Raw genomic sequence first — 26,911 nt, forward strand, 5'->3', positions numbered from 1 at the left:
ATCTAAGGGTTGTTTTTTGGTGGGGACCTTTTTTGGCCAGTCAGTCAATAAATAAAATTTGATAGAAGAGTGTAACTTCGAGTCAGATTTATCCTAACAATAAAGATGGACTGTGACAATTGGCATTTCTCTGTTTCTGTCAGTCCCTCTCATCCAAAATTTGTATCAAATTGTAATACAACCTACATCGCATAGACAATGAAAGGTGAAAATACTGTGAGCAAAATTGAACTCGTTAATAAAACATGGCTTAAAATTCTTTAAAGGAAAATGCCATTCCTGTGACCCATTCCTTTCCTATATTCAGAGACACCAATCCAGTCCTATACACTTTAAAAAGTGAGGTGTAACTCTGAAAGGCAAGGCAGCGTTGCATCTTTTTAAACATTAGTTTTCAGTTGCACTTTTGGCGTTGGGGTACCGCTTGTCCTGTCTGGAATAATTTTCTACAGTCACCAGCAGACAATATATTATCCCTTTATGTAGCAAGGTCCATGATGCACATCGCCTTCATTTACACATTTGTTCTACATGCAAGGCCCTGCTGTGGCCAAACTTAGGGCACTGGGTTACTACGCCAGCGACCAGGGTTCGATTCTGGCCAGGGTCATTTGCCGATCCTTCCCCGTCTCTATCTCCCCCTTGATTTCCTGTCTCTCCTCCATTGTCCTCTCAAAAATAAAGGCACAAAGCCATTAAAAATGATTAAAAACAAATAATTAAAAAACAAAAAAATCTATCATGGCACTGTTTAAATCACTGCAAGGACTTGCAGGCCACTATAGGAACAGCTAGTCATTAGGCAGATGAGTAATGTTCTTCCTGCAGGAGATACAGTATGATGGGCCTACTCTTCCAACGCCTGGTCTGTGCCTTTAGAAAAGCGGGAGATATGAAATACTTACAACAGTAATGTAATGTAAACACATTCTCTGCCCTGTGTGCAAAGTGCATTTAGTTTAGATTGGTTTTACCATCCCTTTGTACTCAATTCATTTCTACACGGGGTCTGGAACTTGAGTTATGGGAGGGGTTTTGTCTTGTTATCAGCCAACAGGCTAATAAGAACACGGTGAAGGGAGGAGTGGGGCACCCATTCTGAACATCAAGAATGGCTTGGTCGGCTGGGCACTGGACTGCTATGCGGGCGACAGAGGCATGGGCCCTGCCGTGGCCAACCGGTAGGAAACTTGTCTACCATGCGGCTGGCTGACCCGGGTTCGATTCCCGACCCGGGTAATTTCCTGCTCCTCCCCCGTCTCTCTCTCCCAGGCGTTTCCTGTCCCACTCTTCACTGTCCTGTCTAAATCAAGTCCCCCCCCCCAAAAAAAAAAAAACAGAGTTTGTTCACCACTCCTACCAATAAATATTGTTCAAGGTCATGAACAAATGTTATCAACTGTATAAAATAGGACGCACATTTCAAATTCCAACAACGTTCGCCCATCCCTCCACTAAAAGTTTCTCAATAGGGCAGTTCCAGATCGTCTGTAAAAAAATAAGTATGAGGGAATGGTAAAAACAGGCAAGCATTTGTTCTTGTACAAAACAAGGGATTGTGCGCGTATGAATTCAAAGAGCTCATTTGGTAGCAGGTCTGTCTCATTGTACTGGCTAAAGGGAGAGGCGTGGAGCAGAAATGGGATGAGGAGGAGGGGAGGAGGAAGAAGGGGAAGAGGAGGAGGAGAGGTGTGTGCATGTCTGTATGTCTATCTGTCTAATTCTGGAGCAAAAAATCTCAGAGATGAGAAGTGTGTGTGCTTGCGTGTGTGCACACGTGCGCCTGCCTATCTGTTCTTAATTCTGGAGCAAGACAGCTCAGAGATGAGGAGAAAAGAGAGTAGAAGAGAAAAGTGAGTTTTCAGTTCTGGAGCAACACAGGGTCCTCTAGCTCATGAAGAGGTGTGCTGCTACCGCTGCTGCTGTTGCTGCACTGACTGTCCCCAGAGTCCGAATCGTACGCCATGTCGGGCAGTTCTGTGAAGCCCAGCGCTATCTGGTCGTCCTCGAGATCAGACCTCACATGCGTGTCCTCCCCCTCACCCTCGTCCTCCTCCTGCTCCAGGCTCTGAAAGTCCTGCGGGATGTAGAGCATCTCGGGGTAGTTGCAGCTCACCAGGTCGCTGCTGGTGGCGGCCGACACCTTCCGGAAGGCCAGCAGGTGCATGTGGGAGGACTTGGCGTACTTGTAGCGCCGGAAGCCCAGCGACTCCACGGCGACGCGCCAGCTGCGCATCATGGCGGCGTGGCGGTTCTGGTGGGAGGAGTCGGGCGTGATGATGAGCAGCAGGCCGTGGAGGTCGAGCAGCTCGTGGGCCTTCTTGCAGCAGATCCAGCGCTGGTACGGAGAGGGGAAGTAGGACAGGAGCAGGGAGAACACCACCACCTACAAGTAAAAAAACTTATTTTTACCCCTGTCTATAGTTTTACTTACTCACTTACTAACACCGCCTCTTGAAAGTTCCATTTAGTTTGATTGCTTTAGATTCGAGAAGTGTGCATGGTACAAAAGAGTCCTGATAAGGTGCATGAAGACACTGATCAAAAATAATGAAAAGTCACCAAGAAGCAGCAGGGGCAGTGTAACAAAGTATGTACCGGTTATAATAACAAGTAATATTATTTACTTGCACAGTGCAAGCTGCACTGTAGGTTAGAGTTGGATATGTACAGTGTAAGTGCATAATATTACATGTTAATACTTACACTATTGCCAACTAAGCAACAATGGCCATTATTTCATGACCAAAACAGGTTGTATTTACAAAAGGAACTACAATCAATATTTTTTTTTAAACACAAGTACAGGTAAAACTGTCCCAATCTGTACAGGTGGATCTAATTAAAATATTTATTGCAACTATATACTTAATAAACATGGATATACTTTCCTATACTACAATTATTTACTATATACACTCACCGGCCACTACATTAGGAACACCTTTTACAACTGCACATTGAGGCAAATTTCTGATCAGCCAATCACATGGTGGCAACTCAATGCATTTGTGCACGTAGACATGGTCGAGATGATCTGATGCAGTTCAAACCGAGCATCACAATGGGGAAGAAAGGTTATTTAAATGACTTTGAACATGGCATGGCTGTCAAGCCGATTTGGCTTGATTTGGGTATTTCAGAAAATACTGATCTACTGGGATTTTCACACACAACCATCTCTAGGGTTTACAAAAGAATGGTACGAAAAAGAAAACAAATGCAGTGAGCAGCGATTCTGTGGGCAAAAACGCTTTGTTGAGGGCAGCGGTCAGAGGAAAATGGCCAGACTGGTTTTAGCTGATGAAAAGGCAACATTTAAGTCAAAAAACTACTCATTACAACCGAGGTATGCACAAGAGAATCCCTGATTACACAGCACATCAAATCTTGAGGCAAATGGGCTATAGCAGCAGAAAACCACTCCTGGTGCCACTCCTGTCAGCTAAGAACAGGAAAATGAGGCAACAATTTGGACAGACTCACCATAAACAAGACTAGAAGATTGGGAAAATGTTGCCTGGTCTGATGAGTCTTGATATCTACTGCAACACTCTGGTGGAATGGTCAGAATTTGGCATCAACATGACAACATGGGTCAACCCTGCCTTACATCAACGTTTCAAGCTGGGGATATAATGGCATAAGGTTAGTTTGCACAGCACAATTTGGTCCAATTAATAACAATTTATCTTTGTTGGAATGCCACAGCCTACCCGATTATTGTTGCAGGCAGTTCAGCCAGTTCTGAAGGCAAAAGGGGGTCCAACCCAGCATTAGAGAAGTGTTCCTAATGAAGTGGCCGGTGAGTGTATATTTTACTTCAATAAAAATGCAAATACTGTTAACCTGTATACCGTATATATTTTACTCAAATAAAACCTATACTTCAGTATGTTTTCCATCACCTGGAAGAGCTGGCCAGGCAGGGTATCGATGGGTCCCTGTAGCTGCTGCAGAAAGGCCTCCTCCACCGCACCGCACGACCACTGCAGAGGAGGCTGCAGCTGCAGGTTCAGGAAGTCACACTTATACACACTCTGCAAACAGACAACAACATGCATAATACAAGTGAAAAGGAGTTTCATAGTACACCAAACATAACAGTGTTGAAGGGTGCGGCTGATGCAAATGCCTTGACCATGTAGTTGATAACACCTGAATAATATTTGTCCTCATTTTAAAAATGAGACACTTAACATGTTGAAAATGTCCTCAGCAAAACCACCATCACACACGCACACGCGCGCGCGCGCACACACACACACACACACACACACACACACACACACACACACACACACACACACACACACACACACACACACACACACACACACACACACACGCGCACACAGTGCAATAAGAGGACAAACATACTGATGGCATACTGAAAGCAGAACTTACATCAACAGCTGGCACAATATCGATACCAACTGTGAGAAATTCATCAAATTTCTGGAAGGGGTTGAAACAACTTCCCACATCTAATAGTCGAATCTTGCCTGAATGGACAGCAGACCTACGACAACAGAAGGATGAAATAAGTAAACAACTGGTCAACATCACTGTATACAAAATTGTAGACATTTTAACAGCTGATATTATATGCAAGAGACTCCCCTACTATTTGTCATTGAATGTGTGTCTGTAATTCTACTCTGGATTGTGTTTATGCTGTTGTTAGGAAAATAAGGTAAAGAAACTTTACATGTAGTTGTGTCACTTGCAATTAGTTTACAGCCAGTAGGTGTAGTACATGCACAAAGAGAAATTCGAACTATTGAATAAGTCTTACTAAGACCGAAGTTTTAAAAACACATCAGCTCCTACGCTTTCAATTGTCTCTGTTATTAATAGAGGTAGGTAATTTGCCATCACCGATACACAGATTATCAACGAAAGGAGAGGGAGAGATAGTAGGTGTGTACACACATGCTTTTTTTAAAGACAGCTGACCGAATGTAAAGGGAAAGAGGAGAGAAAATGGCACCTCTGTTCATTTTTCCTGCTGGCTTTGTGCAAAATTATCAACTAATTTGCCTTAGAATGTGTTTATTAATACTTTTCCGTAGAGGAAATCGGCTATCTATGTGTGATGTGATGATGTCGGTACAATGGGTGCCACGTTGACAGATTAACATATTCTTGCCGCAATTTGCAAACTTTGTATTCTTGTTGTCGGATATTTGGATTCATTTTGCTTGGTTAATAGCCTACATCTTATTAAAAAGTGTACAAGTGAAGGGGTCTGCAGCCTACAGTATGATGTGTACACCATCCAATAATGCAATTTCTTACAGCGCATATATACTTGGATGTCTCGAGAACCTAAATTCAGAATTTAACTTGATTACTGCCAATTACTCGATTAAGCCCTGCATCTATGTACTGACAGTTCATTCATCAAAGTTTCCCCATGTCTGGGAAAAGTCATTGGGATCAGAGATTGCACAGTACCTGGAGGAAGGGCAAGTCTGGACTGCTAAGGCAAACTTTGCACTTTTCGCATCTTTTTCCATCATCTTCTTCATCCTACCATCAAAAAAGTATTCCTGGCAAACACTGCAAATTAACACAATATAAAAATATTTAATTTAGAGATGACGTCTACATACATACAGGGGCAGTCATGGGTAAACGGTTAGGGCGTCAGACTTGTAGCCCAAAGGTTGCCGGTTCGACTCCCGACCCGCCAGGTTGGTGGTGGGAGTAATTAAACAGTGCTCTGCCCATCCTCCTCTATGACTGAGGTACCCTGAGCATGGTACCTACCGTCCCACCGCACTGCTCCCTTGGGGGCTGCCACCTTGCACGGGTGAGGCATAAATGCAATTTCGTTGTGTGTGGTGTGCAGTGAACACTTGTGTGCTGTGGAGTGCTGTGTCACAATGACAATGGGGCTTTCACTTTCACACTACATAGTAGTATAGTTCAACAATACAAAAATGTGCATTTTAAAAATCCAAATTCAACTTGGACATCATCTCCATAGCGTCTATGTTTCCAGAATAAAAGAAACTTGCTAATAATGGCCATTCTCACTGTTAAATCAAGAGATATGTCTAATAACGGGAGGAAGGCTAATACTATAGTATATATATATATATATAATAGTTACACTAAAGGCAACATTAACTAAGTGTTACCCTTACCTGCGACACCATTCGATGCGGACCTCTCCTTCAGAGTTCTTGGTCCAATAGTTATCGGCCAGGTTCCTCATGGCCATGGCATATTCACTCAGCGTCTGCTCATCCTCGCAGTGCTCCCGCCATATCTTCTCAAAATCACCCACTGAGTGCCACCAAAAGGGATCAGACAAGGACAAAACAAAAGAGTCATAAGTCACCACCAACACCAAAGCCACACTGCACTTCAGTAGGACTTTTGAATATGTGCATTCAGTAGGATACTGTATTAAAGTAGGACTTTTCAAGGCATGCATTCAATAGGACACTATACTGCCCTACAATATCAGAACGCAGTATCTTGAAAATGGTCGAAAATGGGTTTAGACCGGAAATTGGCTTTAAAATACCTTCTTTTTCTTGTGTTAAAATTTTTTGGCCCAACTTGGTCCCGTTTCGGAAAAAAACGCAAAAAACTGATTATACTGCGCTTTTTGGTTTTAGGAGGTTACGTCGTACTAGCCAAGAACGCAGTATAATGCGAATTATACTGCACTTCTCCATTGACACCGTGGTTTTGGTGTAGACAGTAATACCACAACAGAGCGCAGTATAATGATTTTTCAGCTAAAAAGTAATGAGAATGTTGTTTTTTTTTCTTTTTTCTTGTGTGCATAAATTTTCACCATAAAAAAGTATTATATGGAAGTGTCATCACCACTTTACCTCCAACACAGTCGCGTGGACAGAAAGGAAACTTTAAAGCCTTTTTTCTCAGTTTGGCATTTTGAATTATACTGCATTCTGAAATTGTAGGGCAGTATAGGACTTCTACAGTTCACAGGACTTTACATTGAATCAGAGCTCATGAACCAACCGTACTGTACACACCACCCCACTTATTTGATGTGTACTAGCCACTCAAAACACAAGCTTGAGGTGGATGATGATAAGGTAATAAGCCAAGTATAGCAGGGTATTATTATTCAGGGACTAGACTAGGGACTTCAGAGACATGCCCACAAGCAAACGCGCCATCATCAGTGCACTTATTTATTGCATATATCTGATTCTATTACAATGCAAGTTGTTGTTCGGGTGCTAATGTTCAAACTGGCAAAAATGGCATTTTCTCAGGCTTTTCTTTAGATTACCCAACTCTGGCACAAACTATTAGTGCCAACTGCAATATTAAATTGCCAAAGAAACACTCCCGGGTCATTCCATGTCAATTCACATGATTCCCTAGAATCTCCCCAGATGACCATCTCCGATTTACCCGATATCTCACATACAGGTACCTTTTGATGTCAATTGAAAGAATACCAAGTATTAGCACCCTACGTCCAACGGTTGCAGAGATGAAGCCCTCCAAAGTTCGGGTGCCATGCCCACTTTTCTAGCCTGTGAATTGCATACAAAATTTACAAGCAGATTTTGACACCTTTGGGTTTAGTTTCAAGGAAGATACAGGCCTAAAAATCACCATGGCCCCTCAATATGACCCCGTCTACCAGATGATGTACTAACAAATGGTATGCCTTGATTATTTTTGGCTATATTAAGCCTTAAAAACTGAATTTGTAAAAAGCGTGATGAAGAGTCTTGTCATTTTGGGGTTCCAGAACTTGGACACTATGTATGCTTTGGGAGTTATAATTGATTTTCCATCATATTTGGGAACTGTACAGTGTATTCCAAAAAAAATGAGGGCGCTCAGACTTTAAAAGATAAAATAGGAGGGACTCAAAAACAGCTTTGAGACAAAATGACCTTACGGTACCCTCTACTTCAGGCCTCAAATTAACCATGTGGGCACTTGATGACTGGAACGCCCTTTTAACCCCATGTACAGTAGCACTGTATCAAACATTCAAGCTTGGAAAAACTTTGTTTTTCAAAGTTCTTCATATTAATCTTGGCCTTCAAAGTATATGTTTTTCTCTATATCTTATCACAGTGTCTGTTTTGTCTGCTGCCATCTGCTGGTCTAAAAAAGTAACAACAGCGCAATGTAAGAAGACAAAATTTACCAATGAGGCACTGAAATTATACAGTATATTGCTATATATTAATTATGCAATTATTGCTTATTATTAATTTAACAAGCATGATGAATATTTCTAGTTTAAATAATTTCCCAAGTGTGACTGCTTAATACTCAATCATGATGCCAGTCCCAAGATGGCCTCAACCCTGCACTACATTTCTACCAGACATGGGGGTGGGTGTGTCCTGGTAGAAATGTAATCATGATTGAGCATTCTGCATAATGCTTGTTAAAATCATAATTAATATATATCAATATACTGTAGAATTAAAGTGCTTTATTGGTAGCCTAGCGAGCTTAACCCCTAGGGGCGTCTAGATTTCTAGGCTACTTTATTGGTAAATTATGGGCAAGATTTTTCAGCCCCTTTTGTTTTCTTACATTGCGCTGTTGTTACGTTCTTTGACCAGCAGATGGCAGCAGACAAAACAGACACTGTGATAAGACATAGACAAAAACATGTACTTTGAAGGCCAAGATTAATATGAAGAACTTTGAAAAACAAAGTTTTTCCAAGCTTGAATGTTTGATACAGTGCTACTGTACATGGGGTGAAAAGGGCGTTCCAGTCATCAAGTGCCCACATGGTTAATTTGAGGCCTGAAGTAGAGGGTACCGTAAGGTCATTTTGTCCAAAAGCTGTTTTTGAGTCCCTCCTATTCCATCATTAAAAGTCTGAGCGCCCTAATTTTTTTTGGAATACACTGTACAGTTCCCAAATATGATGGAAAATCAATTATAACTCCCAAAACATACATAGTTTCCAAGATCTGGAACCCCAAAATGGCAAGACACTTCATCACGTTTTTCACAAATTCAATTTTTAAGGCTTAATATAGCCAGAAATAATCAAGGCATACCATTTGTTAGTACATCATCTGGTAGACAGGTTCATATTGAGGGGCCATGGTGATTTATAGTCCTGTATCTTCCTTCAAACTAAAACCAGGGGTGTCAAAATCTGCTTGTAAATTTTATATGCAATTCACATGCTTGAAAAGTGGGCATGGCACCCCAACTTTGGAGGGCTTCATCTCCGCAACCGTTGGACGTAGGGTGCTAATACTTGGTATTCTTTCAATTGACATCAAAAGGAACCTGTATGTGAGATATCGGGTAAATCGGAGAGGGTCATGTGGGGAAGGCGTGTGAATTGACATGGAATGACCCTCCCATCAAATGCTTTCCACATTAGATCAAATCATTGTCCAGTGTTTCCCATGAGTACTGTACAATGCCAGTTAAGGGCTTAATGGGTCATGCCTTCCTCATTATAACAGGGTTCAAAGGATGAACTATCTCTATTGCTAAGGACTCGTCATGTGAAGCACAGGGGAAAGGAGTAGCACTGAATTAGTATTCTTTGCGTTAATCGTGATTCGTGCCTATTCAAATCCCACTATCCTACATACTGGGGACACAACACACAATATGTACATATTGCACTGTTATTGCACCCTTTCAGTAACCCCAGCACACAGAAAAATGTAGGTCAAGGAGGGTCGAAAAGCAGAGGAATGCACAAAGTATCATTAGACAAAAACACAGATATTACACAGAGATTAACTTATGTATCACTCCAACCTGCCCTCATGCCCTGATCAAACATATTTCGCTGTGCGTATAAAAGCTCTCCTTCATGGGACAATAACATGCCATTGCACTGTGCAACACTGCAGTCGATGATTGACTCAGACAAAACATTAGAGACAGAAGCGTTGATTTAAATGCCCTACTCTAGAATAGGTGAACATGAGAAATGAATTACTGTATGCTGTGTAGTCATTGACATGGCTGAGCCACACTATCTAGAATCAACAGTAAGTCCGGCCATTCGAATAGCCTATGTTAGCGGTGCTGTCTGAAACCAACCACTGACTTGACGTTTGTTAGTAAGCCTAACAGATCAGCACCATATTATTTGTCATCACTACACAGACCCGATTGACAGTGTAAAAGCTCATCTATATATTAACATGACATGGTTTTCATAAGAAGAGTTAACATTATCATCCATCTGACAGGTTGTGGTGCAACTGTGGTGACAGCTATAGCTCCCATTTCACGCTGGCTTTAGCAAAGTTAGCACAGCATTACCTTCAACATATTTTCTTCGAAGTTTTCGGTGGACACTCTTCACTACACCGGATAACTTCTCTTGTTCTATTTTTTGGGCCCTTGCGGGTTTGTAAGAGATGTGGTGAAGAGAGTCCGTATCCATTCCACTTTCAATGTTGTTCAGGGCCATTGCATTAGCTCGGTGGATGGATATGCATGCATCCTACGTTCCACCGGTATGCTGCCACACGACTGCTAGTTCTAGCTTTAGAGCTATTTGATATCGGCTGCGTCTTCGAGGGTTTGGTTCACGTTAGACACGGCCGCCTAGAGGTAGAGCTAGTTTCTACATACGCCTACATCACGCATTGTTGCAGGGGGGAATTAATATTGACAGTCGGTAGCTCAAAGTGCATGTTACATATTGCGGAGGAGAATCCTTTGCGCAACGAATGGCTTTCATTGTTAGCCAGCAGGAAAACTACAAGACGGATAATTCTGAGTTTACTAGTTCTTAGCAGTAATGTCAAACATGGGAACTTTTACTTTGGTATCGCATGAAGAAAGCTAGTTCCTCCCGGTAGTTGTTGAGTCCTCGAAGTTGACCGAGGTTGCGCTGCGCTGAGCATTACCAGTGGAAAGCACTGGCAGAATGTTGAGTTCAAGATTCTGTTCGATAGGGCTGTTACATTGTATCCAACCTAGACAGCGTTGTTTCATCCATAAGTCCTGTGAGGATATAAAACGATTTGTTATAGAAAACACAGAAGTAGTAAGAGACAACAGTTTAACTCCCGAAATCCAATTGAGCCTTTTTACACCTCGCTGCAGATTTTGGCATGCACGACCAGAAACCTGGCCGTTTTCGGACCCTTACTGGGCGATATATTGGCCAGGAGGGCAAGCTCTTTCAAGGTAGGAATTATTGACCCTGGGTTTCTCTCATTCCCAGATAAATAGCGCACAAGTGTTTTCTTATCTGTACAATTACTTCATGTAACTTTAGTGGCATGGATCTCCAAATAACCAAGTGAAAACATTGCAACATTTTCAAAGATTTCCCACAACATGCCTCAGCATCCCACTTTGTTTCTCACAATAAATGCATCTCTATCTCTCTCTAACACACACACACGACAAAAAAAAAAATCAGGCAGTGAGAGAGAGAGAGTGAAGACAGACATTGGGTTTAGTACATTCAAATCTTTATTTTTATCAGACACAAGTGCACGGTCCATATCAAAATAGAAAAAGAAAGTTAAGAGTAAAATAAAAGACAGACAATGATACAAGAACATTGAAAGACAAAATAAAATCACAAGTATAATCTAAGAGGAATGTTGTTTCACATGTTTCTTTTAATCTCATGACAGGAGGAATCATATCTGATCTGATATCTGTCCCAGTATGTGATCATTTAGGCCTGTGTCACTGTTGTTTTTAGGTATCTCTTGGACAACCCTGAGGTATCCAGAGGGAAGAGTGTGCTGGACTTGGGCAGTGGGTGTGGAGCCACAGCTATCGCTGCCAAACTCTGCAAGGCCTCTCAGGTGGTTGCCAATGACATTGACTCAGGTAGGCCTGCTACTACGATTAATATTGTGTTGTCATGTAGTCAGTTCTGGGCCTGACCAAGGTAGTCAGAGGGCCAGCATATTTCATTTGCAGCAGTATTAATCCAAATTCAGCAAGTAAAAAGCTGCAACAGTTTCCTTTTTTTGTCCTTGTACAGTAAATTCACGATTCACTAGAACCTCCCCAGGCGACCCGCTTCTATTTGCCTGATTTTCCATATTCAGGTACCCTAAGACCCCAAGTTTGAGTATCCTACCTCTAGGTTGTGGAGATGAGAGGCCCTTCAAAGTTTAGTGTCATGCCAAATCTTATAGCCAGGGGGTAGCTGTACATTAAAATGATTAGGGAAATCGAATAGGTTCACCTGGGGAGGGAGACGGAGTGTGGATTGACATTGAATGAAGATCCCTTAGCACAACTGAGGTTACTAGGCAGCTGATCTACAGGATGTTAGTACGATTAGTTGATTTAGAGATGGTTTGATCAAATTCATCACAGTTTGACTATCTGAACTAGCTGCCCTAGCCCCGGGCCCGACTCTAGACATTATGTGTGTGTGTGTGTGTACACTCTACTTTACTTTTGAAAAAAAAAACTGCATCTGCACTTGTTATATATTTTCTGTGCACTTGTATCTGCTAGAGATGTTGGCTATGATTATGTCCTTGATTGAAAGTCGCTTTGGTTATAAAGCGTCTGCCAAATGCAATGTAATGTAGTTTAATGTAATCTGAACCAGGGATTCACACTATTATGCAAGGGAAGCTTTTAAAACAGCATCAATCTTCTGAAGTATAAAAATCTTTTCCTGTTCAAAATTCAAAGTATGTTCTCTCATGACAGTTGCTGCCGTGGCCATTCAGCTGAACTGTGAACTGAACAACGTGGAGCCAATTCCATGTGTGACTGAAAACCTAATTGGATGCGAGTCTGAACCCTGGGATCTAATCCTGCTAGGTGATATGTTCTATGACGGAGACTTGGCCGACAGCTTGCATTCCTGGCTTCAGAGGTGTATGAAGACCCACAAAACACAAGTGCTTGTGGGAGACCCTGGACGTGCCCAGTTTGAAAGCCACAGCATCAAAAGGTCTATGCGGGAGCTGGCACAGTACACATTACCCGAGTCTGTGAGAGAGGAGAACTATGGACTTACCAGCAGTACTGTTTGGCTGTACAAGCCTGATGTATGACCAATGTTTTGACTTTCCTATACTGATATATCATTTATACCCGTATTAGCGTTTGGATGAATCACAGGGAACAACCTTGGAAAGGACAATATTTATACTGTTTATTATTTGGCACAATTGTGTTAAGCTGAACATTTTGCCAACTACCCATATCATGCAGAGATCATGATACATCTTGGCTTCAGGAAGTAAAAACCCTTCCACAGTCGTAAAAGTTCCTGATTCTGATGTCCAGGCAAGTGAGAGGGAGTGGTCCCAGTCAGTCAAAGCTTTTTCATCTTTTGGGATAAAGAACTTTGCAATAAGCTGCCAAATTATCAGTGCGATCATTCTTTGTATTATTATTATTTTTTAAATGCTGTATACAGTACACCTAGTCAGCGGTGAACCATATACTCAGTGTTGTTTAAATAACAGTCAAGAACATCAATTTGGAATGCATCAGATGGTACCGGCACAAGAATACACCATTATGAAGTAAATTAAGTTTGGAAATATGTAGATGGGATACATATATATTTAATATAAATAAAATAAATAAAATGAAAAACTGAAAGTGCAATGGTGTACACACATCGTCTGATGGTACAACAAAGAAACAAATGCATGGCATTTTTTGAAAAAAGAAGAGGTGCAGAGAACTTGGTGCAGTGAATTTCCAACCAAGTGAACAAGAACCATTCTGTCCTCAATAAATTGTCCAGGTGACATGTTTGAACTTCTGCTTGCCAGTGTAGTTCTGCAATGCCTCCCATGCCCGATCTGAGCAGAAAACGACAGACAATAAAGATTACTAATGAAGGTGCAAATTTCAAACGCACACCAGAGGAGGAGTTGCTGGCAACCAGATAGAAAACTTGTAGAGAAAAAATACCCCTCTTTTAGAGAAAAAGTGCCCCACAGTCCAAATGTGTAGAAGTAGGTTTAATGTAGTGACAAGGTTCAAGCCCAATCAGCCTTCCTCGGGTCACAGTCATTTCTAACTCTGGAACGTGAGGCACTTTCTCAAAAAGACCAGATGAAACTTTAACTTTACACTTGCAATACAAGTGGTCTTTTTACAATGTGGTATTTTAACTTTTTGTTTTCCATGGTGGAATAATACAACTTTGAGATAAGAATATGGTGAGTAGGACATTGTTACTGTCTTTGTCAGAAAACTATTATCGTGCACACAAACCTGTCATAAGTGGACACCCATGGAACTGAAAAGTTTCAATATTGGGACAGTTTGAGAGAATGAAGATGACCGCCTCATCGGTCAGGTTTGTGCACCCAGACATGTGGATTTCCTGAGAGAGAAAAAAATGGTAAAAATTGTCCATATGTTATTACAAGTATAACATGGCAGGATCAAAATACATGGCAGGCATTGATCATTAATTTGAGAAAAAGAGGTGACAAAACAATTAAGATCTATACATTCTATTACACATTGCAAATCACAATGATAACAAACAACCACTTCACAATGATTCAAAGTGTGTACACATTTTATTGAGACGACCAGGGGCCTATACTACAAAGCAGGTTCAGGTGTAAATCAGGTTAAGTTAAGATGTAAATCATCTAGTAGACGAGCCTGAAGTCCTCAATTTCTTAAAGGGACACTGTGCAGGAAATGGTTAAAAAAGGTACTGCAATTATGCTGCTCATTGAAACGGGGCTGCCAATTGCCAAATTTGATCTTTACATGAAAGTTTTCTAAGTAATAAACAAATATTTTCTACTATGGTCCAAGTAGAGTCATTTTTGCAGCTAAAAGTGGCTATTTTTGGAAATTCAAAATGGCGGACCATGGAGAAGATCCCCCTTTTCATGTATCAAAAGTGCAATTTTCCCAGATAATGAATACTTAGAATTTGATGGTGGTGGTAAGTATTCATGAAAAAGGTAACATTAGTGAATGGGCAGCATGAATTCTGGAAATAAACAACTAAAAATCTCACACAGTGTCCCTTTAAGAAAATTAGGACTCCAGGCTTTTCTATTAGATGATTTTCCTCTTAACCTGGTTTACTCCTGAACCTGCTTTGTAGTATAGGCCCCTGTACATGGCAGTCAGTGTTTTCCTCCCATCTTCTCACCTTTAAACGACTGGCGCACACTCCCGTTGCAAGGCCAATAACTCCTGTGTCTGTGATCTGGTACATATAAAAGGTGTCAGCATTCAAAAAGACAGTGCACTATAACAATACATACTGCACACTATTAAGTTGTACATCTTTTGAATTAAATGTGGTTCTCTTCATCACAAGGACAGATGTCCTTTGGCATTCCCCAATTGCAGCACAGAAGACAATAGGAGCAACATGTCAGACAAACCTTTGATCTGACTGGGGGATTTTATGTTAGCAGTTGCTGGGCTCAGTTTGACAGTTACAAATTACAAAATCGCATGCTCGCCATCACAGGTCACTACAAAGCCATACTAAAATGCATTGCTCTTTTAGGGCAGTCATGGGTAGGCGGTCAGGGCATCAGACTTTTAGCCCGAAGGTTGCTGGTCCGACTCCCTACCCGCCAAGGTAGTGGGGGGAGTAATGAACCAGTGCTCTCCCCCATCCTCCTCCATGACTGAGGTACCCTTAGCATGGTACCGTCCTGCCGCACTGCTCCCTTGGGGCGCCATTGGGGGCTGCCCTCTTGCACGGGTGAAGGAAGTTAATGCTAGTACCCACACTAACATCCCCAGCACTAAATGCAAGCTATTGACGTGACAGTAGGCATGCAAGACTCTAATGGTGTATGCAAGGTGTACAGGACAAACCAACTCAACTTCCAGGTCCCTGAGTTACCGCAAGCAAATGTCTTCCTTTGATGGCCAACCGGATTTGAACCTGCAACCCTTCAATCATAAGGCCAGTGCTCTAACCACTGAGCCATGGCTGCAGTCTAGTGGAGCATACCAGCCCCAATGTTGGCAAAACAGGTGTTGGTGTGCGAGCAGGTGCCTCCTGTGCTGTGTTCACCTGTTTCCCCAAGTCTCTCTCCAGGTGAGCGTCTGACCTGATCCTTATAGGCCCAGAGACCCACAGGTTAGTCAGCACCCTCGTGTGGAGTGGATGTGTTAGTATGCTGTCTATTCTGAATCTTTGCTGGAATTTCATTGCAGCTACCAGTTCTGTCTGCAGATCCATACCTTGAGCGAAGTACCTTGAAAATATCTCAGCTAAGTTCATTGAAATGTCCTACCTGGGTTTCTGAAAAGGACACAGTGTGTAGCATCCTGCAGTTAGCACCTAGTGCTTGAAAAGCCCCGTCTGTCAGAGCCGTGCAGCGCAGGAGAGCGATCACTTCTAGTCCTGCACAGCTCTGTGCCAGGGCCTGAATGCCGGGATCTGTCACTGACGTACAGCCGGACAGGTTTACCCATCTGAGGTGTGGGCAGGACGAGGCAAGCGCTTGCAACCCTGTTGAGAGACGGGGACACATTAAAAAGGGAATGCCTTCAAGGGAATGTCTTCAAACCAGGGGTCCCCTTTCTGGGTCTGAGGGCTAAGACTACTTCAAAACCTGCCAACAGGGCTGGATTAACGCACAGGCTAGATATGGCTGCAGCCTAGGGGCCCCCACCTGCCAGGGGCCCCAGGACTGGCCAAAAGTGAAAAATTGGAGAATTGTGACAAGATGCAATACGAATTACCAACATGAAACAAAGCATTAAACGTTTGGTACCTGTCGATGTAATTTCTGTGGAGTTGGAAAGGCATATCCAACTTAAATGCCTGGAGCAAATGTTTTGTAGTGCCGTGTCAGTAAGTCGACAGTTGCGTATGTCAAGTGCTTTTAGTCCTGGGTGTAATACCTTAGAACACAAATGTATAATGTTTTATACATACCGTACAACGTACATACACAAGGGGTGTGTGTGTGCGGTGTAGGCCTACAGCAAATGTGATGATCATGCGTTTACCTGACTGATGTTGGAGTCGGTCAGTGTTCCGTGACAAGTCATGCTTCGCATTACTTTGCACTTGATGTGTGGAGGCAAATCGCCAAGACCCCCCAAGTTATCCGCACACCTGGCCACATAGTCAACACTTCTGTGAATACAAGTGACCTAACTAGTTAATGAAGACGATTAACTAAAGAAAACGAACAGAGGATTCCGGGAGCATTTCACTGACAGATAACGACGGTTAGCGAACATTGAGAAATAGATCTTTCTACCATTTTATTATCATCAACAATATCATTATGCACAACAACGTAATAAAATAAATGTCAGTAGGCCTAGGTTCATGTGCTGAGTTGACTAGCAGGTCTGCATCACGGGTACAACTCACATGTCTAACAATGATTCAACCTTCATTGTCGCTTCTAATCAGCAGTTCATAGACGGTGAAAAATCAGCTACATCTTCGGCCAGCCATCCAGCGCACTGCTTCTAGAACAGTTTATTACAGAGAGACATCACACAACAAACTACTAGCAACTTGCAGCACTTGCAGTTTGTTTTGGTGTGTTCGTCTACTGCACTTGCGCACTGAATGGTACAGGAGCTGTGGAAGGACAAAAAGTGAAATCCAAAGGAAATTCGCTTTCTCAAAAACCGCGTATGGTACTGCACCCTAGGGGCGCACGAGGGCAAATGCAAAATCCCGCAGATTCCAACAATTCTTCAGTGTAGGCCCTTTATTCTCAATGTGTACAGTAGGCCCTGATCCCCCAAGAGTGTTTTCTGTAGGTTAACTTGTCATAGTGAATATTAGCCTTTACTGTAGGCCTACAGTTTGTCTCATCTACTGGGATATTCACACAACCATCTCCAGGCTTTACAGAGAATGGGCTGAAAAGGAAGAAATATCCAGACCAGAGGGCACGAGTTCAGTGGCCAAAAATGCATTGAAGTAAGAGGAGAATGACCAGATTCATTTGAACTGATAGAAAGACAATAATAACTCAAATAATCCTTCGTAACAATCAGTGTATGCAAAAGAGCATCTCTGAATGCACACTCCAGTTCGGCACGGGAGGCACAGCACAATACTGCAGACCGATAACCAGGCTTTGAGAGGGAGGTTTAGGCCTACTAACGTTCTACCGCCAAACTCTGCTAGCTGGCCTCTGTCACACAAATAAAAATCTCTCTCTCTCTTTCTCTCTCTGACTTATAATATTTGTTTCACTGCCTCAGTATATGAGTTAGCACAAAACAGAGGGACCACATTTTACCAAATGCTCAAACACATATTTTACAACAAATGTGCAACAAATGTAGGCCTACAACTTTTACGAACAAATATATTTATTTTGTCACTATAAGTCCTTTTGGCAGATTTTGACACAAAAAGTTGGCTATTACATTACATTCTTTCTATTACATTCTTTAGCCTAATACATCCAAATGTACTCTAACACTAAACAATGCAGTGTTAAATTCAGGACACACCTAAGAACCACAGAGTTGTTAAACAAAAATGTTTGATTGTGAATATAAGACAGTCTCAAATACAGAGGCATGGGCCCTGCCGTGGCCAACCGGTAGGAAACTTGTCTACCATGCGGCTGGCTGACCCGGGTTCGATTCCCGGCCCGGGTCCTTTGCTGCCCCTTCCCCGTCTCTCTCTCTCCACTCGCTTCCTGTCATAACCTTCACTATCCTGTCAAATAAAAGCAAAAAAAGCCCCCAAAAATATTTTAAAAAGACAGTCTCAAATACAAGGGCATGAGAACAACATAGTCCAGACAAGCCTTCTTCAGTCTCCTCCTCCATTGTCCTCTCCTCCTCCATTGTCATCTCTTTTGTTGACGATGACATACATAACATGGAAGCTTAAAGCTAAGAATGCGGTGCCTAGGAGGTCTCCCAGGGCAGTGAGGTAGGGGATGGAGCAGGTGTCTGGGTCTCTCCCAATCCGCCACAAGCAGTGCACCATCCAGTCAGCTATAGACAAGAGCAGGAAGACCTGGAGGAGAAAAAAGTAGTAGAGTATAGTCTGGGTGCAGATTTGTCAGAAAACCAGAGGGGGGATATGTGTCTCAAATTTTAAGCAATATCAATGTAATTACAATTAAGTGTGATTAGTGGGATATCAAAACCAGAAGGGGGGACAATCCCCCCATTCCTACAAATCGCACCCTGAATATACTGCAAAAGTCCTTTAAGATGCCTCAGTTACCATTGTGGGGGAATCCCTACAAGTTCTCTGATCAATCTATAGGTGCTTTGAAGAACCCCAAGTTTGCCTTTATTTGATAGGACATTTGGAGATGGTGACAGGAAGCGAGTAGGAGAGAGAGTTGAGGGAGGATCGGCAAATGACCCGGGCCGGGATTAAACCATTAGGCCATGGCAGGGCCAAACGTTTTCTAAAAGGTTCCTCAGAGAACCTTTAGGCCTAGTTTGCCTGAACATATTGAGTTTAGGGATTCCCCCCTAGCAGCAAACCGAAGAACCCCTAAAGGTTCCTTGAAGAACCTTTCGATTGCCGCTGTGGAAGAATCCCTTAGGGTTCTTTTGGGATCTTGGGGTTCTTCCAAGAACTTTTAGGTTCATCAGAGAACCTTTGGTTTTCTCCACAAACCAGCCGGAAGTTCTGTAGCCCATTACTGCACGCCGTACCTCCAGTGGCACACTGTAATAGTCATAGCAAAGTTAGCTACCATAGTATTACAATGCTATGACATAACACAGGGCCTTTAGTAATGCACTACGACTTGGTCATTGCCATTCCGGTAACAGCAATGTTATAATGCTGTGTCTTAACCTTCATATTTCGACAGTGTACCCTCCTAGGCAGGGGTCCCCAAACTAAGGCCCGGGGGCCGGATACGCCCCTCCACCCCCCTTTGACTGGCCCTCCACCTCTCTGCACCTCACCATTTGAACTGGCCCAAAGAAGCAATCCTCAAAGAAAAAAAATAATCATATGATATATCATGATATATGAGAATGAAATATATTTTTAAAATATTTTATTTTGTTTATCTACAGGCCTTCCTACAGTTTAATTTTCACTAACCTAGTGTGAATCACCAGAAGTTTCTTGTCTTGTAGTTTCTCATCTCACTGTAATATAAACAGGCCTACCATTTCTACTGTATCACTTACAAACTGTCAATTACCATATTTTTCTAACCTTTCCTTGCTATTTCACATGGTTGTTATTAGAAAATAAAATGAATAGCTGTGGAATTTCAAATTGAAAAACATGTGAAGTGCTCACTTCTTTTGCAAATCACTTGTAATGATGAACTATTTTGTGCTAGAAATTATGGCTATAACAGTCAGTGGTCTAGTATACAGCCCAGATGATTGATCCCGGCCCCCTATCACAGTCAGGAACAATAATGTGGCCCCCAGAGAAAAAAGTTCGGGGACCCTTGCTCCTAGGCCTACTACCAGAGGTGTAGTCTCTACGTAGAACGCAGGTATACGCAGTATACCCACCTGAAAATGCCAAGGATTTCAGTATACCCACCTAAAATGGACTGATTCAATATTTAGAGGCACAAATATATACAGTATACACAAAATGCTCAAATTTACAGTACACCCACCACAAAAAAGTAGACTACACTACTGCCTACTACAGTACCAACCTGCAAGACGGCAGCTGTCAAAAACAGTGTGACAAAGAGGGGCGAGAGAGAGTTCTCGCTGCCCTGCAGCAGGTGGATGATGAAGAGGAAGATGAGGTGACCAGGGACCACCAGCAGCAGAAGCACCTGAGCAGATCGCTGGTTGGGTCCTATTTGAGATAAACACACGCTTGGTTTATCAATTTATTGGATAATATACTGTATTTATTGATGAATGAGAATTTTCACATAGACCTACATTTTATGTATGTATGTATGTTTGCATGCATGCAACTCATTGATTGATTTAATGATTATCTAACAACAGGCACTCTATTACATACACAAACCATAAAAACGGTCTGGCCCAAATGCAGATATCAAAGAGACCATATTCAATACTTGTCCCCAGAAGGTAAATTCACATACTGTATTTTTAGTGGGGTTTTACATTCTAAAAATTTCAAATTACAAATGCTACATTACATTACAGCACATTTGGCAGATGTTTTTATCCAAAGCGACTTACAATCGAAGACATAATCATAGCATACAATACACAAACATACAAAGTGAACAGGAAATATACAGAACAATAAGTGCATATGACAAGTATGGTTAGTGGGTTTTTTATGTCTGCCGCAAATATATATGAAATAATGGCAGAGCAGGTCAAAAACACAAAAGGAAAATACCGTAATACCTCTTCCACAGAAGATATAGCAGGGACAGCGGCGCCCCCTGGAGTCAGCCGGTAGGACGCCCAGGATGGAGTGGAAATGTAGATATGTGGCAATGCGGCTAGACTGGATCGCAGCCAGATTGCCCCCAATACCTTCACGAAAACACAGCGAGACAGAAAACAGGAGACAGAAAGAGTTATATTTAGTTACTTACCACTGTGTCTTGTACCACAAGAGACCATTTTTATATAGGCTACTGTAAATGTAGGCATGTGGCTTTTTAATTTTACAACATGATTCAATATTCATCATTATTGTCCCAGTCCCAAAACATGGTTTGTTTTGAGCTTGTTAGCTGTGCACAAAATACAGCCCATACATTATTCAATGTATTTTGAAGTGAGATGTTTAAGGGAAATTACTAAAGCAAGACAAATGAGTTAATGAAACAACACACAACAGATACAGTAGCATTGCGAACAACCCAATTTTACATAGGCCTACAGTATAGCATCGCACACATACTACAACCCAATTTCTGATCGACATGTACCATATTTAGCAGATAGTTTCATTAGTTGCATTGAATAATTGAGTTAAATATAATTTACTGTCATGTAATGTAATGCATTGCATTGTTACCGTTGATGACAGGGCTGTATATCACTGCTCCCTCCAGACTGGGCTCTGACACGGCTCTATCCAGAATTAGGCCACCCATGCTGGGGAGAGGAGAGAAGACAAATGGGTGTAGTTGTTGTTAGGGAATCAGGTGGTTGAAGTTATCTGTTAATCATCTATTGGTAACAAGAGGAATGTGGAAACTAAGCCTTTCACATCTGTGGTCGCTGGGCAGGGCCAATTAGATTTTTAAACTTCTATTTTTGCTCAATGAAGACATTTCTTCTGACGACACTGGCGTTTACATGAGACATTTTATTCAGAATGAACTCACTTTAATTCTGAGTAAAGCTTAATTTCACTTTGAAAACTTAATGTAAACACTTCACAATTCGGATTTAAATGAAAGATCAAAGTAAACTCAATGGAACTATTTAATTTGGAAATATTCATTCCGAATTAAGAACGTCATGTAAACATAGCCACTGTCACCCTCAAATTCACCGTCTCTTCCATTGCAAGCTGTGACTTCTGTTTCTCATCCCCTAGTCCAGGGGTCAGGAACCTTTTTGCTGGAGAGAGCCATAAATGCCAATTAAAGAGAAAAAAAATCACGAGAGCCATACCATTTTAAAAACACTGAACACAATTAAAAGCATGTATTTCAATTGAGCCCAACAATTTTAGAGAGTAGTGTCAAGTTATTAGTTTTATTGATAACAGGTAAGTATAGGGCTGCCAACTGTCGACTTCATTATGGCAAGGGTCTGGGAGTCCTCCCCCTGAAAATGTTGTATTTCTTAGATGTAATTTCCTGCATTTTAACACATTTTAACCTCCCATGTCCTGTTTCAACTCAATGTGGAACCTGCACTTTTATTTTATTTTATAGGACGATTCCGCATTTCAAGGGATGGTTGGCAACCCTAGATAAGTAAGAGCCATATACAGTTCCCAAAAGAGCCATATGTGGCTCTAGAGCCATAGGTTCCTGACCCCTGCCCTAGTCTGTATATACTCATCAATCATAAATTAGACCTAGATCAGAAAATGTGAATAACTAACCTGCTAATGACCATGGCTGTAATTATGGGTTCCCAGCCACTGTAAAGCAGTTTTCGACTCTCCGGGTGTCGAAAGGACATTACGACCCACACTGGGGTCAGGCATAGCAGGAGCACACCGAGGAGATAGGGAACATAGGGATGTGCATCTATAACAATAAGAGCAAAGAAAAAAGATAAAAGTATACAAAGTAGACGGGAAATTGTGGAATGCACTCCTAAGAATACAATATAGGCAAAGGGGGTCATCTATTATTTTATCGTTTTTTTATTTTTTCCTTGATGATTATTGTTTGACCATTTCAAATTGCAGGATCACAAATTCTGTAAGCATTTAGGTGAGGAGATTGGCTGGTTGTACAGCAAGGCGATTCATATGGGTTAATGGGTTCAACTGCTGTTGTAGAATGTGGCGTGGAGTGTCTAAAATTGCAAGACTCTACAGCATTCAGTATCACGTGTGACCTGCCATCTGACCCACGTACGATGTATTAGTCGAACAACAAACAACCGTGTCAAAATTAGCCCTTTTCACGTGCAGAGCTGTATAAAGTAGAGGTAGAAGTACTCATATAGATGTAATTGCAACACTGATATTACATGGTTTCAACTTTGTAATATCATACTACTAGTGTTGTAATTAGGCTACATCTATAAGATTACTTCTACTTTATACAACACAGCTCACATGACATCACGTGACATTAGTTCGTCAAGATCCATTTTGAATAGAAGCAGGCTAAAAAACATTTTTTGAGGCTTTTGTAAAAAAGTGGTGTCTATGTATACTGTAGGTCTACACCACTCATGGACATACTGTATACAGTTTAACCTGCTTCAAATGCTTTGACATGCTCGGTGTTCAAATATGACATGTGCAAAAGACCCATCAAGCTGATGTTGTGTATCCTGATCAAGAGACATAGAAAAAACGACACTGAAATAACCCAGTTTTTCTGCTGGTGTGTTTCTCTCGTTTAACGTAACTTTGTACAGTTTAGGACGATATTATTAGCCCCCTCCTGAAATTAGACATTTCTATTGATTTCTCAGTGAGAAGGACCATTATGAACCATTTCTGTTATTCTGGACACAAATACACTGATGGAGATAAGTGAAAGCCCATTGGGAAACTCCAACTCCCATTGTCATTGTGACACAGCACTCCACAGCACACAAGTGAACACTGCACACTGCACACAACGAAATTGCATTTATGCCTCACCCGTGCAAGGGGGCAGTCCTCAGTGGCGCCCCATGGGGAGCAGTGCAGTGGGACGGTACCATGCTCAGGGTACCTCAGTCATGGAGGAGGATGGGGGAGAGCACTGGTTGATTACTCCCCCCACCAACCTGGCGGATCGGGAGTCGAACCGGCAACCTCTGGGATGCAAGTCTGACGCCCTAACCGCTCACCCATGACTGAGATAATGTCCAATGAGTTGAATTTGGATTTTTCCATTTCCACAATGAGTTTAAACAAAAAAGGGTAAAAATGGCAAGGACAAAATTATTAGCCCCTTTATCATTAATAGTCAATAGAGTGCCATTTATTAACCAAAGCTGACATCAGGCACTTTGCTTAGTTGTTAACTATGTTGGCACATGACCTACCAGGTTTTAGTAACCTTGAAAGATCCAGTGGAGATCTTAGCTTCCTCTATGAGCATATTTTTGTATGGTCACCTTCCACATTCTATCATAATCTTCTGTTTTTATGGTGCCATACACCCAAATAAGGTTTCCTGTGGCTGAGGCTGCCACAGAATGATGCTTCCACCACCATGTTTAATTGTGGAAACCATGTTATAAAGTTTTAAGGACTATCCCTTTCTTCACCTGACAGAAGCAGAATTCATGCATCAAAGCAGGTGCAATTGAATCTCATCAGATGAAAGCAGAGACTTTCAAAACTCATTTTTGACTTTCAAATGTTCATAGGCAAAGCTCAATAACACACTGATATGCACCGCCTTTAGTAAAAGGGTTCTTCTGTGATGATGGCCCCAAAGCCCAATATGACAAGCCCTAACAGCTGTCTTTCTTGAAATAAAAACTCCAGGTGGGGCCAGGTCAATAACAATAATCTAGGCAGGTGTCCAAATGCTTCTTTTGTCTAATGAGACTAAGAAGTTTCCACAGTTACACATAGTGGTGGGGGCATCACGTTTTTAGACTGTTATTCGGCCTCAGACACAGGGAGTCTGGGTCTGGATCTGGATTGTTGGGTCCTCCAACAACATTGTAACCCAAAGTAAACATTTAAATTAGTTCAGAGGTTCTTCAAGGACACTACAACCATGATACTGGAATGACCCACTCAAAGTCCAGTCCTCAATCCCACTGAGAGTCTGTGGCAAATGTCTATGCTCAGCTGCAATTCGGACCAGCTAGAACACTTTGCAGTGAAGAAATGAGCCAAAATCCCTAGTGGGGCATGTGCCAACCTAGGTAACAACTGATCAAAGTGCCTGTTGTTATGTTTTGGTTCATAAATGGTGTCATATTGACTATTAATGATCAGGGGGCTAATCATTTTGTCCTTGTCATTTTTGCCCTTTTTTGTTTAAACTCATTGTTACGATAGAAAAATGCAAATTCAACTCATTGGACATTATCTCCATCAGTGTATTTGTTTCCAGAATAACAGAAACGGTTCATAATGGTCAATCTCACTGAGAAATCAAGAGAAATGTCTAATTTCAGGAGGGAGGCTAATAATATCCTCAACCGTATGTTCTATATAGTAGGTCTATATTTAAAGAATTTATGACTAGTCTTATGACAACTTTTGACTCACCTGTGTGCTATTTGTTTATTCTTTCTTATTGCATACATTGATATGGACCATGCACTTGTGCCTGCCATAAATAAAGAATTTAATTAAATGTCTTACCAGTGCAGTCATAAAGGCCTTGGCCAACATACGCTAAGACCACTAGAGTGATGAGATCGCCAAAGCTGGCAGCGATTGGCGTGGCGACATTATCAGGGTTAATGCCAATCTTCTTGGATCCAACAATGACTCCAACCATAAGAATGCCTATTGGAAAATCGATATTATAATATCAGATGAAATGTTTTAGTGCACCCTGCATGGTCATACAGGATAGGTTGATGTGCATTGTATGTGTGCATGCCGTGTTAACATATACTGTATATGTTTGGCATGTGCTTGGTGGTGTGCTGTTGTTGTTGTGAGTATGTGTGTGTGTGCATGTGCGTATAAGTCTCCATATGTTTGCATGTGTGTTTGACGTTTTGGGTAGGGTGCACATCCAGAATGCCTTGTTGCAGGTACCAAACAGTTGTGTCAGACAGTTGAAAAAGGTAGGTCTGCGGTAGGTATGCCTGACGAAGGTCCAGGGTGATCGAAAAATTGCTGTTTTAACTGAATTAAGTTTATTTTTTTGGAGCTTATTTGACAGTATACACAGACCAACCTTTTCAACTGCCTTTCAACTGTCTTTCAACTTGACCCACCCTGAATGAGAGAGGCCGTGAAGGTAGTGTTTGGTAGTGTGTGTGTGTGTGTGTGTGTGTGTGTGTGTGTGTGTGTGTGTGTGTGTGTGTGTGTGTGTGTGTGTGTGTGTGTGTGTGTGTGTGTGTGCGTGTGAGTGTGTGCGTGTGCGTGCTTGTCTGTGCATATATGAGTGTGTATTGCATGCTTGCATGATGTGATCAGTGATGGGCCACCTGGATTAATTAGTTATGTACAGAGTTCAGTACAGACCTGATTGAGTGATCATCTGGTTCTATTTTTCATGCAACGTTTCATTCACTTCAATGTGTTTGAAGGAGAAAAAGCAGAATCCAGTGGCTTAGACAAACTTACACCGCACTGTTTTTTATGGAATCCGGTGTTCAATATTACCTGCTTCACTTCCTGCTTCACTTCAAATGACTAATTGGGCAGATAAAACCAGGTCATTTGGAATATGTGCCACTGGATTACAAGATAATGAATCCAGGTTGCCCATCACTGGATATGACTGGATATACCCACCTA

At 41.8% G+C, this 26,911-nt stretch overlaps 4 protein-coding genes across 7 annotated transcripts in view; 1 reads left to right on the top strand and 3 right to left on the bottom strand.

Moving 5' to 3' along the window:
* Positions 1-463: 463 nt before the first annotated feature.
* Positions 464-10,866, bottom strand: bmt2 (base methyltransferase of 25S rRNA 2 homolog). Of its 2 annotated transcripts, none has more exons than XM_063196976.1 (6): positions 10,772-10,866; positions 6,156-6,297; positions 5,461-5,565; positions 4,408-4,522; positions 3,909-4,040; positions 464-2,386 (listed from the first exon to the last, which is right to left on the bottom strand). In XM_063196976.1, exons 2-6 carry the CDS (start codon positions 6,230-6,232, stop codon positions 1,862-1,864), a joined length of 954 nt encoding a protein of 317 aa, XP_063053046.1. In that variant the 5' UTR covers positions 6,233-6,297; positions 10,772-10,866; the 3' UTR covers positions 464-1,861. The 2 variants fall into 2 exon arrangements, with proteins under 2 accessions (XP_063053046.1, XP_063053045.1); XM_063196975.1 differs by lacking the exon at positions 10,772-10,866 and adding an exon at positions 10,279-10,509.
* Positions 10,814-13,563, top strand: etfbkmt (electron transfer flavoprotein subunit beta lysine methyltransferase). The gene is made up of 3 exons (XM_063196982.1): positions 10,814-11,154; positions 11,684-11,814; positions 12,658-13,563. The coding sequence occupies exons 1-3, from the start codon at positions 10,892-10,894 to the stop codon at positions 13,005-13,007; spliced, it is 744 nt and encodes a 247-aa protein (XP_063053052.1). The 5' UTR covers positions 10,814-10,891; the 3' UTR covers positions 13,008-13,563.
* amn1 (antagonist of mitotic exit network 1 homolog (S. cerevisiae)) lies at positions 13,031-17,493 on the bottom strand. 3 transcript variants are annotated; one of them, XM_063196981.1, is made up of 7 exons: positions 17,297-17,493; positions 16,924-17,032; positions 16,686-16,815; positions 16,203-16,420; positions 15,095-15,151; positions 14,188-14,299; positions 13,031-13,769 (listed from the first exon to the last, which is right to left on the bottom strand). In XM_063196981.1, exons 1-7 carry the CDS (start codon positions 17,320-17,322, stop codon positions 13,696-13,698), a joined length of 726 nt encoding a protein of 241 aa, XP_063053051.1. In that variant the 5' UTR covers positions 17,323-17,493; the 3' UTR covers positions 13,031-13,695. The 3 variants fall into 3 exon arrangements, with proteins under 3 accessions (XP_063053051.1, XP_063053050.1, XP_063053049.1); XM_063196980.1 differs by having other exon boundaries at positions 16,924-17,050; XM_063196979.1 differs by having other exon boundaries at positions 16,924-17,053.
* Positions 17,494-18,709: 1,216 nt separating this feature from the next.
* The window catches only part of slc41a2a (solute carrier family 41 member 2a), an 11,949-nt gene continuing 3,747 nt past the window's right edge, over positions 18,710-26,911 (bottom strand). The window contains exons 5-10 of the mRNA XM_063197777.1: positions 25,799-25,945; positions 22,904-23,051; positions 21,860-21,939; positions 21,238-21,369; positions 20,556-20,704; positions 18,710-18,919 (exon numbers count right to left, since the gene is read on the bottom strand). Coding sequence (XP_063053847.1) covers positions 18,710-18,919; positions 20,556-20,704; positions 21,238-21,369; positions 21,860-21,939; positions 22,904-23,051; positions 25,799-25,945 — 866 coding nt within the window. The remainder of the gene's footprint in view (positions 18,920-20,555; positions 20,705-21,237; positions 21,370-21,859; positions 21,940-22,903; positions 23,052-25,798; positions 25,946-26,911) is intronic.

Source organism: Engraulis encrasicolus, chromosome 4 (genome assembly GCF_034702125.1).
Source record: "Engraulis encrasicolus isolate BLACKSEA-1 chromosome 4, IST_EnEncr_1.0, whole genome shotgun sequence".
Classification (NCBI taxonomy): Eukaryota; Metazoa; Chordata; class Actinopteri; order Clupeiformes; family Engraulidae; genus Engraulis; species Engraulis encrasicolus.

Excerpts from the sequence above, each read along its gene's own strand:
- bmt2 (XM_063196975.1), bottom strand. The coding sequence starts at position 10,429 with ATGGCCCTGAACAACATTGAAAGTGGAATGGATACGGACTCTCTTCAC. Across the intron at positions 4,523-5,460 it reads CAGACTTGCCCTTCCTCCAG|GTCTGCTGTCCATTCAGGCA; the intron begins GTACTGTGCAAT and ends CTGTTGTCGTAG. Across the intron at positions 2,387-3,908 it reads TGCCTGGCCAGCTCTTCCAG|GTGGTGGTGTTCTCCCTGCT; the intron begins GTGATGGAAAAC and ends TTTTACTTGTAG.
- etfbkmt (XM_063196982.1), top strand. The coding sequence starts at position 10,892 with ATGTTGAGTTCAAGATTCTGTTCGATAGGGCTGTTACATTGTATCCAA. Across the intron at positions 11,155-11,683 it reads GGAGGGCAAGCTCTTTCAAG|GTATCTCTTGGACAACCCTG; the intron begins GTAGGAATTATT and ends TGTTGTTTTTAG. Across the intron at positions 11,815-12,657 it reads TGCCAATGACATTGACTCAG|TTGCTGCCGTGGCCATTCAG; the intron begins GTAGGCCTGCTA and ends CTCTCATGACAG.
- amn1 (XM_063196979.1), bottom strand. The coding sequence starts at position 17,322 with ATGAAGGTTGAATCATTGTTAGACAT. Across the intron at positions 15,152-16,202 it reads TGTCCTTTTCAGAAACCCAG|ATCACAGACACAGGAGTTAT; the intron begins GTAGGACATTTC and ends TATATGTACCAG. Across the intron at positions 14,300-15,094 it reads TGTGCGCCAGTCGTTTAAAG|GAAATCCACATGTCTGGGTG; the intron begins GTGAGAAGATGG and ends TTTCTCTCTCAG.